This window comes from Dermacentor albipictus, chromosome 1 (genome assembly GCF_038994185.2).
Source record: "Dermacentor albipictus isolate Rhodes 1998 colony chromosome 1, USDA_Dalb.pri_finalv2, whole genome shotgun sequence".
Lineage (NCBI taxonomy): Eukaryota > Metazoa > Arthropoda > Arachnida > Ixodida > Ixodidae > Dermacentor > Dermacentor albipictus.
The window spans coordinates 198,301,313-198,320,434 of NC_091821.1; the positions used below are offsets into that span (position 1 = coordinate 198,301,313).

At 44.6% G+C, this 19,122-nt stretch overlaps 1 protein-coding gene across 3 annotated transcripts in view; it reads right to left on the reverse strand.

Annotated features, from left to right (window-relative positions):
• The window catches only part of LOC135903130 (nucleolar protein 9), a 70,404-nt gene that overhangs the window by 33,647 nt on the left and 17,635 nt on the right, over nucleotides 1-19,122 (reverse strand). For all 3 annotated transcript variants that reach the window (XM_065433516.1, XM_065433517.1, XM_065433518.1), the window contains exons 3-4: nucleotides 17,085-17,255; nucleotides 9,309-9,480 (exon numbers count right to left, since the gene is read on the reverse strand). In XM_065433516.1, coding sequence (XP_065289588.1) covers nucleotides 9,309-9,480; nucleotides 17,085-17,255 — 343 coding nt within the window. The remainder of the gene's footprint in view (nucleotides 1-9,308; nucleotides 9,481-17,084; nucleotides 17,256-19,122) is intronic.

Below are 19,122 nucleotides of genomic sequence, written 5' to 3' on the forward strand. Positions count from 1 at the left end.
TTTTATCTCTGCTATAAATGAACTAATCTAAAAATTCTTGGAGTAAAACACTTTTTAGAGGGAACATAATTTCCAGCATATAACCAAAATTTGCTATGAGGCCTGGTGATGGGCCCTTAAAGTGAAGATGATAAACTGAATGGTCAACTCTTGAACCAGTGCACTATTACACTTTTGAGAACCACTTACCTCACTGCTATTAAGATACTCTCTGATTACCATAGTGTAAATGGAAAGAAAGTTATGCTTATCATATTGAGCAAATGAGTGACACTTTAAGAAACTACTATTTGAGAAATAGCTTATATATATATTTATTCTTTGTTAATACATATCCATAGCATAAGTTAAGAAAACTGCTATTTGAAAAGTAACTTACATATATTGTTACATGGTTAAAAACAGTCAGACGTAGATTTACAGGATATTTACAATAACTGTAGCAGCTGACAAGATGGCAGACAGCGCGCGAAGTCCAGAGTGTCGTCTTCTTCTGACCAAGCTGAAAACATCTTCTTCGTCAGCGTGTCACATGACCCCCGGCGGCTGAAGCACCGGCTCAGTGCTGGTTAGAAGGCGGGTGATGGATACAACTTAAGACGCGCAACGTGGACCACGTCGGAGTGATGCTGAGCCACGGTTGGCTCAAGAGGGGCGATTTCATTCGTGACGTCAGTTACTTGACGCAAGACACGGTAAGGGCCAGAGTACCGTGAAAGTAACTTCTCCGTGTAATGGACGTCATGATGGCGGGCGTCATATAAGCGCCACTGATTGTCCTGCGACTCCACAAGTCGACGTCGGGCAATATGGCGTGCTTCTTGTGCTTTGAGTATGGCTTCACTGGCATACTCAGATGTGGAATTCAGACTAGCAGGCAGAACGGTGTCGAAAGGTAGCGTAGGGTCGCAGCCAAACAAGAGGAAGAATGGAGAGAAGCCTGCGGCATCATGGCGAGACGAATTATAGATGAAAGTAACGAATGGCAGCGCAACGTCCCAGTCGCGATGGTCAGCAGAGACATACATGGAGAGCATGTCAGTAAGGGTGCGGTTAAGACACTCGGTTAGACCGTTCGTTTGTGGATGGTAAGCAGTAGCAAGCTTGTGTTCAGTTGCGTACGAGTGTAGAATGTCATTGACAACTTTAGAAAGAATGTAGCAGCCTCGGTCGGTGAGGAGCTGTCGAGGGGCGCCGTGGTGAAGGACGACGTTCTCTAGGAGAAAGTCGGCGACATCAGTTGCACAGCTTGTTGGAAGAGCCTGTGTGATTGCATATCGGGTGGCCTAGTCTGTTACTACAGCAATCGACTTGTTTCCCAAAGCAGATGCAGGAAAAGGGCCTAAAAGATCGACACCTACACGGAAGAATGGTTCTGATGGTACGTCAAGTGGTTGAAGGCGACCAGCAGGGAGTGTGGTTGGCTTTTTGCGTCATTGACCAAGGTCACACGCAGCGACATAACGGCAGACGTCACGGTATAGACCAGGCCAAAAGAAGCGCCACCGAACCCGTTCATAAGTTTGTGACATGCCAAGGTAACCGGCAGTCGGTACATCATGAAGCTGGGCGAGAACAGTCTGACGCAGATGCTCAGGCACAACAAAGAGTCGGGCAGGGCCATCCGGGACCATGTTAGAGTGGTTCAATATACCATCTTGGAGTTCAAACATGCGAAGAGAAGGATCGGGCGTCGTTGAAGTGAGCCGTTGAATAAGGTCTTGTAAGGAGGCGTCCTGACGTTGTTCAGCTCCAATATTGCGAAAAGCAGCTAGAGAGAGAACGGTGACAGGTATGCCAGCCGCAGAATCGTCAAGACAGTCGACAGGATGGCACGACAAGCAGTCCACATCTTGATGTAACGGGCCGGTGTTGTACACAACTGAATAGTTGTATTCTTGAAGGTGCATAGCCCAGTGGCCAAGGCGCCCTGAAGGATCTTAGAGCGACGAAAGCCAACACAGAGTGTGGTGATCAGTGATGACTGTGAATTGGTGGCCGTACAAATAGGGGCGGAATTTACCCACTGCCCAAACGAGTGCCAGAAACTCGCGTTCAGTGATAGAATAATTGTGCTCAGCAGAGGAAAGAAGGCGGCTGGCACGTTCATAACACATTCTCGCCCTTGTTGTTTCTGTGCCAAGATAGCTCCAATACTGTGACCACTGGCATCGGTACGGACTTCTGTTGTAGCTGAAGCATCAAAGTGAGTGAGAATGGGCAGGGACGTAAGCAGCCCAATCAGCTTGGTGAAAGCACCAGCTTGCTCAGGGCCCCAAATTAATGCAGTGTCTTTCTTGAGGAGCCGATTGAGAGGGCGCGCAATGTTTGCAACATTTCGGACAAACCAACGGAAGTAGGAGCAAAGGCCCAAGAAGCTGCGAACATCCTTGGCACATGTTGGCATGGGAAAGTATTTCACTGCCCGTATGTATCGTGATCAGGGCATACACCAGAAGAATCGACGAGATGCCCGAGCACAGAAATTTCACGACGACCGAAGTGGCACTAGGATGAATTTAGTTGTAGCCCCGCCTGGTGGAAAACAGATAGGATCGTCGAGAGGCGTTCAAGGTGTGTCGCAAAAGTCAGAGAAAAAACTATCACGTCGTCCAAGTAACAGAGGCAGATGGACCACATGAAACCATGTAGGAGGGCGTCCATCATTCGTTCAAATGTGGCCGGGGCATTACATAAACCGAAAGGCATCAATTTGAACTGATACAGGCCATCAGGAGTCATAAAAGCTGTTTTCTCGTGGTCCATGTCATCGACGGCAATTTGCCAGTAGCCAGAGCAAAGGTCGATGGATGAAAAATATTGTGCTCCATGCAGGCAATCCAGGGCATCGTGAATGCGTAGTCGCAGATAGACGTCCCTCTTTGTTACCTTGTTGAGGTGTCGATAATCCATGCAAAATCGCCAACTGTTGTCCTTTTTAACTAGTACAACATGGTACGCCCATAGGCTGCAAGAAGGTTCGATGATGTCTCGAGAAAGCATCTTGTCAACTTCATATTGGATGATGTGTCGCTCAGTAGGCGAGATGCGGTAGGGTCGCCGATGGATCGGGCTCGCATCACCAGTGTTTATTCGATGTTTTACGGCAGATGTTTGTCCTAGAGGGCACTCTCCAAGGTTGAATATGTCCCAGTATGAGGCAAGGAGGCAACGTAGTTCTTGAGCACGCTGGGCGGAAGGTTGGGAGCAATAATTTTTGTTAGGGCATTAAAGTCTGAAGGGATGGGGGCGAAGCAAGAGTTGAACACGAGGAGTTAAAGCCGAAATGTGGTAGTTTCTGGCCGGCGTTATTTGCGACAGGGATATTCCACGCGGGAGTACTTGTGTACAAAGACCAAAGTTCGCAAGCGGAAGGCAGGACGTGTTGTCCGAAATGGTAATGACGGTGTGAGGAAAAACGACGTTATGCGAGAGCAGGACATCCCGATTAGGGGATACGATGTAGTCACCGTCTGGTACAGGTGGAATGGGTGAAACACCTATGTAGGTAACGGCATGGTGAGGGAGGCGAATATGCTCTGTGGAACACAGCCGTATTGGAGCACTATCGGGAGGTTTAATAGCAGCAGGTAGAGCGAGTTGCACAACACCAGCAGAACAGTCTATCAAAGTGGAATGTCTAGACAGAAAGTCAAGGCCCAGGATGAGGTCGTGAGGGTAGTGCTCTAGAACATAAAATAAAACAAAGTATGATGTCCGGCGACACTCACGCGAACTGGACACATGCCAATAACGGCTGGTGTTCCACCGTCAGCTACTCGAACCACAGGTGACGGGGCAGGAGTGAGGACTTTCTTGAGACGATTCCGAAGCTGAGCATTCTTCACAGATACGCGCGTGCCAGTGTCAACCAGAGCCGTGAAGGGCACACCATCCACGTTCAATTTAATGAGGTTCCGATGTGTGGGCAAAGTCAGAAGAGGATTTTTGCGTCGGGTCGGTTTGGCAGCATCACCTCCAGGTGCTGCACCCATTAGTTTTCTGGAAGGGTGCGCCAGAAGGAGCTAGGGAATGGTGATTGACGAGAAGGGGGCGATCGGGGTAGCAGCGACATGGCGAAGGAGAGCGGCTAGAGCGGGTAGAAAGAGAAGTGTCGCCAGAATTTACTGGCTGCGCTTGCGGGGGGAACCGAGAAGCAGCATGAGGGCAGTGGGATGGGAGGTAGGGCCAGGGGGTCGAATGCCACGAAGACCGGCAGTGACGTGAAATATGGCCGATACGGCCACAAGTGAAGCATAGAGGCTTGTCATCTGGAGTGCGCCATTTGGCCGGGTTGCGATACTGCATTGGGGCATTCAGGCTGCGGGTATGTATGACAGTGCTGAGCGGAGCGTAGTCAGGCCGATTAACTGAGCAGACATTGGTCAAGCCAACGTTGGCCAATTCTTGGTGCACGACGGATTGGATCAATGAGACAATCGCCTGGCAATTGTCGGGGCCATGGGTTGGGGTTGTGACAGGAGATGCGGCTTCTATTTCACGTTGGATGATATGTAGGATGTCATCAGAGCGATTGGGCGTGGGCAGACTGCGGAGGTCTTCGCAGGTGGACGTAGCAGCCGTGTTGGGAAGGCGAGGAAATGGCTGGGCAATGTGGCGACTCTTGGCTTCTTCAAACCGCCGGCATTCAGTAATAATGGCTTGCACAGTGGAAGAATTCTTGAACACAATGAGGTGGAAGGCATCATCTGCTATGCCCTTAATGACATGTGCAACTTTATCAGGTTTGGTCATCTTTGGGTCCACTTTGCGGCACAGAGCGAGCACGTCCTGGATGTACGTGAGGTAGGATTCAGTGCACGTCTGGACACGCGAAGCGAGGTCTTTTTGGGCGGTGCGCTGACGTCCAACAGGCTTGCCAAACAAATCCTTGAGCTTCTGTTTACAAATGTCTCAGCTGCTATGTTCCGCCTCGTGGGCATGAAACCAGACGCGTGCTGTGAGGTAAAATATTAATTTAGCGAGCATGATGGTCTCATCCCAGTGGTTGCTGGCGCTCACCCGCTCATATAGTTAAAGCCAGTCTTCAACATCAGTGTCATCGGTGCCAGAAAAGGTTCCTGGGTCCCAGGGTTGTGCTAGAATGACGGTGGGCGCGGGTGCCGACGGGCCCAAAGCATCCTCGCCTTGAGCTGGCATTGTAGATGCAGCCAAGGATCGCCCGCTGCATAAATCCGTCTTGATAATGATCCCACAACCTCCACTAAAAACGTTACGGGGTTAAAAACAGTCAGACGTATATTTACAGGATATTTACAATAACTGTAGCAGCTGACAAGATGGTAGACGGCGCGGGAAGCCAAGAGCGTCGTCTTCTTCCAATCAAGCTGAAAACATCTTCTTCGTCAGCATGTCACAATATGTTTATTCTTTGTTAACAGATGTCCTTAGCAGCAGATGTCCTTAGCATGATAAAGGGCACCCAAATGCCAGTTTGTGCCTTTTTTATTTTGTATAAGTTGCATCACTTGATAACTGAGTGTCTTCTTTCATTGTATTACAGAGATCTGGATTTTGTTTTTCTCTTTTATATGTACTTCAATTTCTGAATTGAAGTACATAGTCTTCCTCACAACACTTTAGTCTGTAAGCAAGCTTGAAAAGAGGCTTTGGCAATGCAGTATGGAAACTATAGTATTCCTAGAGACTTAGTTCGACCAAACAGTGCAAATTTCCCCTAAAGAAAGAAGTAATATTTATAGACTGCTCAGCATATCATCTTATTTTCAGGGCAATACTGAAGAATCTAAGGCCCCTGCTGCATAGGTTCGGTCACCTTCAACCATGGAGAAAGAACAACAATGGATAAAACTATTGGCCAGCGCCAGTGTGAGCGCGAGTTACAATATTGTCACACTGGGTTAGGAGGAGGCGTGCAGCTTCAGACGTGCTATTGCCGGTTGGGGAACGGAGGCGTGGCTGCTCCTTGCAGCACTCCAAAGAACTACTTTTGTTGTCCCTCATCTGCTAATGGCCACTTGCACTAGGTTGTCAAATGCCGCCAATAAAGCTTTAAGCCAGCTGGGTTTGCCCTCAAGGAATAAAAAACCTGTCGACAATTTTAGTACCAATGTTTGTTCCAAGATATATATTTAGGATCACATGCTTTTTATGCACCAATGAGAGCAAGAAACTAGCATACTTGAAAAAGCAGACGATCTGCATTCGTCGCCAGGTGCGTATAGAAAACTGCGCTTGGTGCTTTTTCAAATTTTTAGACATAACAAAAGACAAGAATGTGTTCTAGTTTATTAACATGCACCATAAAAAATGCCGATCAGACTATGCGATACCTAGCTATGTGCAGGGAAGCACTATTTAATATTCCTGCAGCACATTTGGGCAGACATCAGAGCTAACGGAGTCTGCTACTCGCTTCGAGCAGTCACAATCATCACCTAAGTTCTGTAGTTCCTCCACTGTTCCTCTGCATGTAAGTGTTCACTATGTAAGCATTCTCTAATAATCGACGATGGGGCGCCCATGCTTCGTCTCCAAGTTTAACAATGGATATAAGTCCTGCGCAGAAAACGTTCCAAGTTTTCAAATCTCCAAATGACCCTCAACGTCTGCATCTCGTTATTGGAAGAGAATAGAAAACTGACAACAAGCGACTACATCTGCGAAAAGCATTTCCCAGCAAAATGGTCAGCACGCGTAAATACTACGCTGAGCTTGAAGGCGCAGTCATTCTTAACCAGCTGAAAAAGTCCTTGTTGCTCCCTAGGGCAGTATTTTCCCTTATTCCAAAAGTGTCACCTGTCTTGTGCCCAGCAAAGAAACCAAGCGGGCCCCAAGATCCCTAAAATTACTGGTGAAAGCAGCGCCAAACGAGCAAAGGTGGACAGTACTCATTACGAGTACTGTTACAGGGTAGCGTACTCGAGCTATAGCTACCTAATGCAAGGGCAGCGCTCTGGCATCAAGCAGCCGTGTAAGAGCACACAACAAGAGTGGGACCTGCGCTTCCTGCATCACACGGATCCGCTGCATCACTCTGACAAACCGTCACATGACCATACGTCAGGTGTCCGCCGTAGCACAGTTTGGTTGCTGTTCGGTAGGTGGCGTTGTCACGGCATCCGCCGTCACGCTCCTGCATGACACCACGGCAGCTGATAAGAAAAAAATGTGCTGCCTGCCACATGCATCAAAAACGCTGTCAGCTGCTGCGGCGCCACCAGTCGGGGGACTGTTGTCTGGGATCAGCATAGAAAATGCATAAGGAACACGCTTCGAACGTCGTCACCTATGGAAACTGATGCATCCCGTCCCCCCACCGCTAGCACCATTTGGCACGGCCAAGCGATTAAGAATACAACTAAGGCTAAGACATTCATTCCTATTGCAGCCCGCCTGACGTGACAGGCCGCATCTTTCTTTTTTTTTATCCAGTGGCCATGGTGGCACTATGAGGACGCTGGTAAGAGCTGAGTTACGCCTCTTAAATTATTATTTCCCCATGCCTTCAACACAGCTAGGCTCAGTAGCAAATGGTTTGAGCTTTCACCTCTCTTATCAACTTTGAAGCTGTCAAATGCCATTGTCTGTGTTCATAATTTGCTTGCTTTAGTTGATTGTTCAAGAGGCTTTCTGGACATCCTAGCTCGAGGTTCTGAAGTACTATCTTGATGTTGCATGCATTCACAGTAAACTATATCTGGCAAAGCCAAGGCTACCGCCAAGGTCTCCATCATTATCAGAGATGCAAATGTAGCTTTCAGCCACCTCTTCAGTATTAAAGCATTGACTGACTTGGTATTTCCATTCCCCGTCTCTAGGCAAGAGCAAAATGTAAAGTTATTCATTCAGACCAAAGGTTACTTCATTTTTCTTATTTTATGGCTTATTTTCAAACTTCACTCCATTGATAACCCTTTTAAAGCTTTTTCAACCAATTTGCTTCATGTTTTAAGTGTGAAAACGCAGCACCATTGCCGGGCCAAGTCAATGTCACCTTCACTTTCCGAATCATCACTTTCAGTAGAAGAAGCGATGAGAAGGCTATCATCATCCTCTTCACTTAGAGAACAAAAGTCTAGTGCAACACTTTCACTCTCACTGTCAGAGTCGAGAAGCCACTTTCCTTTGCACAAGCAACTCATGTGCGTGCTGTCAGTTGCAGACGCCATCATTCTAAATCTGCCAAAAGGTGCAAAAGGCAGGTGATTCCAAAAATGCAGCCTTTGAATGCTGACAAAATGCTTCCATCCATGTCGTAAAACAAAAGATGTATATGCAGACAAGCAAAATAAAATATGATCACCATGGTGGGCAGTAACTGACACATACATGTTGCCGCATGACTTTGCAATGAGACATTAACATGCAAACAATGAAGTCGCCCTCAGAGGACAAGCTGTTTGTAATGCAATACAGGCCATGACAGTCACTCCAGTGACAATTTAGAAATTGCACACTGCTGACTGTGTGTCACATATGGAGAAGTATAGCAGCAGCAGCACTATCTTCTTCAAGACTACCGGTCTACAAATTCATTGGATCATATATTATTTAACAGATATGTCATGCAAAGGTAGGGTTGAGAAAACAGTCTTTCCCAGCCCACTAGAAAAATAGGCGTTAACACTTTGGGTGCCGAGTGCTTTTCCAAAGTGCAACGAATTCAATTTCTGTCCAAGCATCATATTAGCAGGCTTTAAATTCAAATGCTATTTATTGGCAACATGTTGCTAAGCATTTTGTGCTTTTTTATTCTGAAAATTAAAAAAGAAATAAGGCATGCTAATGAACTATTTAAATAGGATAAGTGTTTCTTGGGCAACATGCCAATGTGGTCTTCTAATTGTCGTCACTGTCCATTAAAGACACCTTGTAATCAACACCAAGGTCCTTTAAATCAGAGTTCATAAGAAGTTCTTGAATTTCTCAATTGTTAAAAACATGCTGGCTTTTTGTACTGGTCCACCATGTCATAAAATGATAGAGGCAAGAAAGACTGACAGTCAATAAGCTTTGTAACACCATCTGTTGAACAAAAAAAAAACCTATCATAAAATTTCAGTTTAACCAACTTCTCCACACAACCAGTCTACAGATGTTTCACATTCGTAAATTATCTCAGGTGCAGCCAGCGGTGTGCACCAGCAGTCAGACGAGTATACTTTGGCACAGCACTTAAAGGGTTAATACTATGCCTTAGCTAGTGATTTTATTTAATTAGACAGTTTCTCCAACTAAATGAAACCAATAAATGTAGGAAAAGAGTCTTCAAACTAGCAGCAGCTAAATGTCAGGATATTGGAGATAAGAAAAAGTCAGCATACTTGTCCTCCGTCTCTTTTGGCTGGGTTGGTGTCGTGAAAGATGTCGCTCCACATAACATCCTCCCAAAACTTGAACGACGCTGCGAGTTACATGAGCAGGCATCCCACTGAAGAGAAACTCTTTAATATTTTCTAAGCAGAAGCGTCCTATAGCAAGTACCCAAGATACAACCTGAAAATAGTAAAAACGGCAATGTTTCTTAAAGTACATTTAGAAGTCTATGCAGTCAAGGTCAGAATGCTGCTGAAAGACATATGGGCAAAAACAGGGAAGCAAATGATCAGGATGGGATTCTTCCTTGCGAGGTTAAAAAAAACAGGCAGAGTATGACTTCATTCTTAAGTTGTAGTCATAGTCTACCAAGTTCGAAAAGGACAAGCCTAATCTTTAACAGTCTTTCCACCATAGAGTTGGCACAATGGTCACAGAACAAGAACAATTATATTAGGAGGAGATGTCACTTATTACTTCCAAGCAAAAGATTTTAAAAATATGGTTTTCAGAGTTTGCAACACCATGGCAGTGTATTATTTAAGGGGACTCTGCAAAACCTCCGCTTGCCTTTAAACTTCAGTCTCTTGTGACCTTCCACCATCTCAATTGGATCACAATGGCTGCTATGGCACCACTGGGAGTGACAAATGGCAAAATGTGTTTGCAGATGGCTAGGTGAGTTTTGCAGCTATATTGCATGTGCTGTGCTGGGCCTGACTGAGCATTTTTCCAAAAAAGAAAGGAGAGGGATAATGGGGTGGAGCCAAGAAACAGCTGTGTTGGTAAAAGGCATAGCAGAACCACTTTAAGATTCCAAACGGTGCAAATAAACTTCCTGGTGAGCCATAGAAGCTGCATTTTCATTCCAGCAGGATGTTGTGCTGGCAAACTGCAAAGTCAGTTTTCTCCTAACTTGGATAAACTATTCCCGAGACAGGGTGTCTACCAAGTTGACATTTCTAAAATCCCTGGGTGCCCTTGCAATATTCCCTGAGTGAAACAGAACTTTGTTTTATGTCAAGACAGGCTGACACCATGTCGCCCAATGCTTTCACTTTCTAGTAAGCATATGAAAAATCAAAACATGACATAATCCAGTTTGAATTTTAAGGAGTAGTGTTTACTTTATTGAAAAAGAAAACAGAAGGGAGGGGTTAATAAAATGCACCACGAATGACATATCTTAGAATAAAAATGGTAAAACCCATTGCAAATCGAGCCTAACAATCTCAAATGTGAATAAAATAGATATGCATACAGAAATCAATACTTTCAAACATGAGCTATTTCTAACAACTAATAGCAAGCTCATTGGCATAAGGCCAAACTTTGTCATAAGTGAGATTCTCTCTCATCTGGTAAGTCAACCTCAACTGTCCTGACACATGCTGATGCAATATAGCAGGTTGGGCGAGTTGGTTAGGGATTTATCGTACTCTTGGTAACAGCACAAAGAGACCCGGAGAAAAAGAAAAAACATGACAACATGGTGCCTGTTTTGTCATGTTTCTTCATTTTGTCCTTACCCTTTGCGCTGTTATCAAGAGAACAATGTGCCCTGACATACTCTCAACCTGTGCACAATGTCTCAGTGTTGCGTTTCACTGCTTTAAACAGCCTATACTTATTTGTATAGAGGGACACCTGCATCTCGGCTTCAGCCAACACTTTGTTTTTTCAACTCAAGCTCCTTCAAAGAAGTGGCAGCACGCTTCCTTTCCCATTCATTCCTCAATGTGCACGTCCTTCCTGTTCTCGTCCTCCTTGTGCCGTGCATTCGCCCCACAGACCATTTGAAGCATCCTCTTGGTCAGTTGTACAATCAAGGTCCCATTTTTTGGACTGCGTAAGGGCCGCGAAGACGTCCAAGAAATCGAGAAGTTCGAAAGAATGCATGCATGTCTTTCACTGCCTTTAAGAGGAAGCTTTAGCTCGGGCGCAGCTCCACCACGGCCTACTCAAACACATGTAAAACACAAAAACACTTTTCTGAGATAACCCCTGGACCAATCTTAATGAAATTTCTTGCATTTGAGAGAGAAAGTTAAGTTCTAATGACTGTTGGAAGCGGAGTTTCGATTTAGGGCCTGAATTTTGTAAAAAAGATTTTCAAAAATTGGAAAGCTCGAAAAAAATAGACGCACGAAATTTACAAATAAATACCTCTGCATCAAGAACAGATATCGCGGTTCTGTAAACGGCATCCATTAGACCAATCAAAGCGGACAAATTCTATATGTAATTTTACATCTTACGTGAATTTGTTACGTTGTGTAGAAGGGTTCTGCAAAAGCTGTATTTCCATATTACTAAATTTTTTTATTGATGTGTGACATATCAATTTTGTCCGCTTTAGATGTAGTATTAGATGCAATTCACGAAATTGTGATATCGTGTTTCATTGTCGAGTTACAGAGCTGTAAACGTGATAGTTTCGTATTCTGAAAATTTTCAATTTTTGTCCATTTTTAATAAAAAATTAACGACCTAAATAAAAAATACGAAACCAATAGTCACTAAATTTTAAGGTTTCCTTTTAAATGCAACAAACCTCGTCAAATTTGGTGCAGTGGTTGCTGTGAAAAACGAAATCTCCTTTTACATATATTTAGATAGGAGCACCCGAGCTAAAGCTCCCTCTTAAGAGCTCAAGTCGCCACAGGCACAACCGAAACAGCTGCGAAGGGCTGCCAGTAGACTTATGTGTGCTCATACTGTGACAGGAGATCGCGGGTGCACGCAAGTATAATTAAGGAATAATACTGTGTGCCGTGACAATTACCCCTTCCCCCGCTTATGCTTCACCGCGTAAAATTTCTGCATTGAGGCGAAGCTGACTTTCGGGACCCGGCTCATTCAACGCGATCAAGGAAGAAAGCTGGGCTAGTTGGTGTGACATCATTAATCAAAAGACTAGCACAAATAACAGGCACACAGGGTTAAAACAGTACAAGCACAATCTAATCGAAATGTGGCAAACTATTCTGCAAGTACATCTTTTTCTTTTTTGGACAAGGCAAGTGATGTAGCACTGACACAGTTATCACCTTCAATGTCAATGTGATATGGCTCACAAATCTCGCGCCCCAACCTTGTGCCTCCCCTACCAAGCACACACGTGTTATCAAACGCAGGCACGCACCCGCACTGCTTACAATGCTTGGCCAAATGGCCGCCCCCCGCAATTGAATCTACCAGCGTTTTGTGCTCTCGTAGCCGTTCGTTTAGGCAGTGGCATGACTGCCCCACGTAGCATCTACCGCAGGAGAGAGGTATGCGGTATACGACCCCAACGATGCGAGGTACAAATTTCCATTCGTGTTTTATGGCGCAGACCGGTTTTTTCTTTTCGTTTATGGCTTTGCACATGTGCACCAGCTTTTCGGGGACAGTGAACATCACGTCCATGCCACACTTCTCTCCAATTTTTCTCAGCCGGTGCGATAGCTGGTGCACGTACGATATAGCTGTACGCTTCAGCTTCTTGCAGCTTTTTTCGGCTGCCACGCCAGGGCGTCCACCTGCCCTGATTTCTTTCAGGAGGCATTCCACCACAGCCGTCACAATATCTTTAGGAAAACCGGCGTTCTGCAACCGGAGCACTTGCATCTACAAACTAACCTCAATTTTATGGTGGCAAGGTTTTTCGAGAGCACCATGCAGGCAATTTTTTGCAGTGCCCCTCCCCTCTTAACCAATTTTGAGTGAGCCGAATTATATGCTAAAATTTCCTTTTTTGTGCGTGGCTGGTACGACCAGCAGATGTGCCCCGTTCCAAAGTACAAACACAGCTCGAGGAATTGGAGACACCCGTTCAATGGCGCTTCATGCGTGAACGTTAGTTTGCCAGAAGAATTACCGAAAATCTCTAAAACACTTTTTACAACCTGTGGTTTAACGCTCTCGTTGTCAACATTCACAAACACAATAAAATCATCGACATATCTAAAACACCTCACAACACGTTTTTCCTCTTTCATGCACGCTGCCACGTGCTTGTCAAATTGGCCAAGACCTTCCGTGCTGAACTCTGGAGACACATCTGGTATTTTCATTCATGCCTACGTGTGCATGCCGCGACCAGGACAAGCTGCCAGGTAACCTGCGACACCTTGATGAGGACTTGGGCTAGGGAGGCAGCTAATGTTACCGAGTTTCTGTGCTCTTTTGGCCTGCCATCTTTGTGTGCCGGGAAAAAAGCAAAAGAGGATTCCCAAGATGTTCATAAGAAGAAAAAAGTGTTGTGTTTAGCGGAATGTGGTCTCCCAGATAAATTTCAAAGGGTTTTGAGCTGCGGGCCTAAATTTTGTAATGAGGTTAACGAGACACCGCTCGGACTCCTTACTATGGTTGGGAAAGTTGAGCAATGTGCAGAGGTGGAAGAGAAAGCTAGATGTATTTCCGAAGGTGTCGACTGCCTGTCAAGTAGAAAGCCGTGTTCACTTGGGGCAACACTAGCGGTGAGCAAAACAATTCATTACCTCAGAAAGGACAATCTCTCCTTACTGACCGCTGATAAGGAGGGTGGTTTCGTTGTGTTGCCCAAAACGATGTATCATGAAAAGGCTAAGCAGGCTATTGAAAAGAATTTTGTTCCCTTGGAAAGATCTGGCAGGAAAGTAAAAACAGAGGCAATAAAACTGTGTGAACAGATCGATTTGACAGGACTACACAAGTCTGTAAAAGCTGCGAATATGCCGGGGCTGAACATATTTTTTTCTACAAAAACCCACAAAGAAGGCATGCCCCTCAGAGCAATTGTATCCGAGAAAGAAGCCTGGCAAGGTCTGGTATCAAAATACATACAAAAGCATCTTAGCCAACTAGACATAGAAGATCCTTTTCGTGTGAGCAACTCAAAGGATGTGATTGAATTTTTGGGTGGGCAAGATGGTGTTTCACGAGCCAATTTTGCTTTTTCAGTTGATATTGAGGAGCTCTTCTATTCCATTCCCCAAACAGAGTTGTTAGACGCAGTAAAAGAGCGGATTGTAAGCTGGAGGGCTGTCCAGTTCCAAAATAGTAGCGGGGTTTCCGTAAATGACTTTGTAGCAGTAGTTAAGTGCTACCTCTCTTCCACCTACTACATTTGTTTTAACGACAAGTTGTTCGTGCAAAAAGATGGTATTTGCATAGGCTCTTGCATAGCTCCAATACATAGCGAAATATTTTTAGGCCAATTTGACAAGTGCGTGGCAGCGTGCATAAAAGAGGAAAAACGTGTTGTGAGGTTTTTGAGATATGTTGATGATTTTATTGTGTTTGTGAATGTTGACAACGAGAGCGACAACCACAGGTTGTAAAAAGTGTTTTAGAGATTTTCGGTAATTCTTCTGGCAAACTAACGTTCACGCATGAAGTGCCGTTGAACGGGTGTCTCCAATTCCTCGAGCTGTGTTTGTACTTTGGAACGGGGCACATCTGCTGGTCGTACCAGCCACGCACAAAAAAGGAAATTTTAGCATATAATTCGGCTCACTCAAAATTGGTTAAGAGGGGAGGGGCACTGCAAAAAATTGCCTGCATGGTGCTCTCGAAAAACCTTGCCACCATAAAATTGAGGTTAGTTTGTAGATGCAAGTGCTCCGGTTGCAGAACGCCGGTTTTCCTAAAGAAATTGTGACGGCTGTGGTGGAATGCCTCCTGAAAGAAATCAGGGCAGGTGGACGCCCTGGCGTGGCAGCCGAAAAAAGCTGCAAGAAGCTGAAGCGTACAGCTATATCGTACGTGCACCAGCTATCGCACCGGCTGAGAAAAATTGGAGAGAAGTGCGGCATGGACGTGATGTTCACTGCCCCCGAAAAGCTGGTGCGCATATGCAAAGCCGTAAACGAAAACAAAAAACCGGTCTGCGCCATAAAACATGAATGCAAGTTTGTACCCTGCATCGTTGGGGTCGTATACCGCATACCTCTCTCCTGCGATAGATGCTACGTGGGGCAGTCATGCCGCTGCCTAAACGAACGGCTACGAGAGCACAGAACGATGGTAGATTCAATAGCGGGGGGCGGCCATTTGGCCAAGCATTGTAAGCAGTGCGGGTGCGTGCTTGCATTTGATAACACGTGTGTGCTTGGTAGGGGAGGCACAAGGTTGGGGCGCAAGATTTGTGAGGCATATCACATTGACAGGGAAGGTGATAACTGTGTCAGTACGACATCACTTGCCTTGTCCAAAAAAGAAAAAATGTACTGGCAGAATAGCTTGCCACATTTTGATTAGATTGTGTTTGTACTGTTTTAACCCTGTGTGCGCATGCACCACCGAAATGTATATATGTACCTTCTCTTGCAGTAAAACCTCAGTTGATGTTTAGCGCTCGTCCTGTCACTTCCTCCATCTGTGTCCCTGTTATTTGCGCTAGTCTTTTGATTAACTAATCATTCAACGCGCCGTGTTTTCCGAGTTTCGAAGCCAATCATGAGGACCACAAAGGCGGAGTCGGTGCCATTGCTGACAGCGGCGAATTCTTTTAATAAAATGACACGGCACAGAACGGCAAAAAGCTTAATCGCGAATGTCAAAGCAGCTAGGCCTAGTGTTGCGGCGTTAGTGGCTACGGCTGCCAGCGGATCTGCGTGCGAGAGCGCCGGTTCGAGGCGGCGAGGTAATCAAAATGGCGGCAGTGGTGGCTTGTGGCGATGGGTTCTTGCGTACGAATTTTCAGACGTTCCTATACATTGAGTCTATGGAGTACACGGTGGTGCCGCGAAGCTGTGCGAATTATGGGGCATCTGGAAAGTTGGTCCTTGACTGTAACTCCTCCAGCCGACGACACGGCATCAAAGACTATTTGTTACGATTCCTCGGTGTGACTCGAGCCAGGATTACCACGACTTTCGTTCCCTTTCAATAAAATGACAGCTAATTTTCCCTCACAGAAGCACAAATTCCCTGAGCTTTCCCCTTATTATTTTTAGACTATTCAATATCCCTGAGAATTTCCGGTTTTTCCGGTTGGTAGACACTCTGCTGGATTTCCTTATATTTTGGATGATGCATTGCTCAGTCTGTCAATATGGTTCCTGCAAACATAAATTATTTTATTATGTAAATGGACTGCAAAGCCTAAGTTTAGGTTTATTTCTAAGCTTGATATTAAATATTAAATAGAAATTTACTGGACTCAAGCTGAAATGATGCCCTAGCGCAAGTTGTTAGGCTAAGAACACAGCCTTGTTTGAAGCCCTATATTCATAGAATAACATGTCGAAAAATGTTTTTTTTTTTCTACTTGCAAGCAATATTTACATGGAAATTTTTTGGAATTGTACAAAACGTGGGCACTTGACATTCCTTAGAGAATGTGACAGTGTCAAAGCAGTGCGCCACTTCATGACACCAATATAAAGGGTGTGGAATAAATGTTTATTGTATGCCGCAAACTTAACTGCACGTCTACATAACTGACTTGCTTGTCGAGAGTAATTTGCAATGAGAGAACTCATCACAAATCAAATATATTGTAAATACTATAAGTCGCAGGAGTCAGTTGTAATCCAAGTTGTGACTGACTTGCTCAACAGGCATCATCTGTGATGGGGGCACTGCTGCGCTACAGTGAGCAACCCATGAATCACCTAGATTCTGAGCATACCTAAGGCTCCCATAATAATTGTTTGCCATCTCATGTAGATGTGTCACACCGCAACAGTATGTAATAATCTGTGATAAGCCCCAATACTTAAGTGCAAATAGTAACAAGGCCTGATAGATAATAAATTTCAATTTCTGCAGCTCTCATTATAACAAATGTAGTACATTTGACATAATGAACATACCTTGTCATGACCACTTGCCAGACTCTGCATATTTGAATTGTCAATGTCCTGCAAGCTGTCTTGAGAAGTACCCAAGCATTTCTTGCCTCCTACAGCCCCGTTTTTTGCAGTATTGTCACCATGTTTACTGATCGCTTCAGTATACTTGAAGTCCTCCTCAGATGCAGTGTACTGCAAGGCCAAACATTAAATAAGGCACGTTATTTGAAAGCAAGCAAACAAGTGAAGTTAAATGTCACAGAAAGAAAGCTTACCACTAGACTTTCTTGGCATTTGAAGTCTTTTTCATTCAATTAGCACTGGCTATTAACTGCACTGAGAGGTATGACCTTACTTTCAGGATCACCCCCCATGGCGGCATAGTGGCTTTGGTGTTGCACTGCTGAGCCAGAGGGCGCTGGATTGAATCCCGGCAGTGGCGGTTGCATTTTGATGGGGGCAAAATGCAATAACGCCTGTGCATTGTGCATTGGGGTGCACGTTAAGAACTCCAGGTGGTCAAAATTAATCGAGAGTGTGCATCATAAACATATCGTGGTTTGGCACGTAATGTCCCAGAATCGATTTTTTTTTATTTACTTCCAGGATCCTTGACACTGAAAGTACCCACTACAATTACATATGACAACTAATTGTTGAGGTGATTTTTATTTTTTAAATCATGCCTCGGCAAAGTATAGCAAGTAAAGATAGGCAACAGCACTGATTCATTCAGCCACTCCGTTTTTCACTCTGCTGGCCATGCACTGGTACTCAACTTCTGAATGTCAACAACACTGCATGACTACCAGTGAGCCAATATAATGCAATAATTCTTGTTGCCCAATTATACTCCATTCTGGTCAACCACTGCTCCAGGGTAACCAACTATGGTAGTTAATAACATAGGTGGTACACTGCTGAGGCTAATATGACACATGAAATGGAATAGAATGGGAATAGAATCCCTATGTTGTTCTGGCCCTGCTCATGCCACATGTACACCTGCCCACATAATTTTTCAGAATGCAAAAGCTGCTAAAAAAGCTTGAATACTACTTTGCTAGCTAAATGTGCACCCTGTACACAGCTCATGGCTATGTTCTGCACTTGAGTGCATAGCCTATGAAGTGGACTTCTTAACTGCAGGCTTTACACTTAGACCATAAAATACCTGAGCAGTTTCCATGTTCCAAAAACTTTTGTGTCGGCAGGTGTACAACTGGTCAAATCTATAGCTAAGCTACACAAGCGCCAATTTTTCTGTCCTCCAGAACCTTACAACAGGGATCTGGCTGGCGTACCTGTGCAGTGAACGTAAATGTTAGAGAGAAGAGTATAATGATAACAGAAGTATCAAAAACAGTGGCTTTATCACAGCTGAAATTTTTACACTTGCCCCCACTTTTTTATTTTGCCACAACTTCCAATATACAAACTTGGTCATGTGTACTATAACAAAAGTTACCTTGCTATTTGACTATTGTTTGAGTTACACAGAATATATTTAGCATTCTTATGCATCTGCATGGATGATGAATGATGAATGTAATGTTTTGTGGCACAAGGGCCAAGTATGGCAAAAGAGCGCCAGGCCAGTGTTAATTAGTTGGCAATGGAGTGATCAACTACAAGAGGTAGATGTGATGTGGCTGTAAAGTGTCCTAAAAACATTCAGTGTAAGCTGCGTAGAATATATACATAGTAAAATAATGACAATAAGTTGTGAGGTGTAATAGGAACACCGAACATGTACTTTGAAAAGACAATATAAGCATTAAGAAAAAATGACAGTAGCACTACTGCCTCATCAGGGCCTTTTAACGCAAGGGCCTGGAGACATGTGCTATACTAGATAGAACTAATGCAGAATATGCAGTGTAAGAATGTCATTTAAAAATATTTTAAACAGATTTGGTGTCAAATAATGAGTTAAAAGAATCATAATAATAAAAGAATCAGTGTTGCCATTTTAGCGATTTTGTTGCTAGATTAAGCGAGATTATCATCTGTTTAACGGCAAAGTTTTCTATTTAGCGACTGGTGATTTATTGGTGGC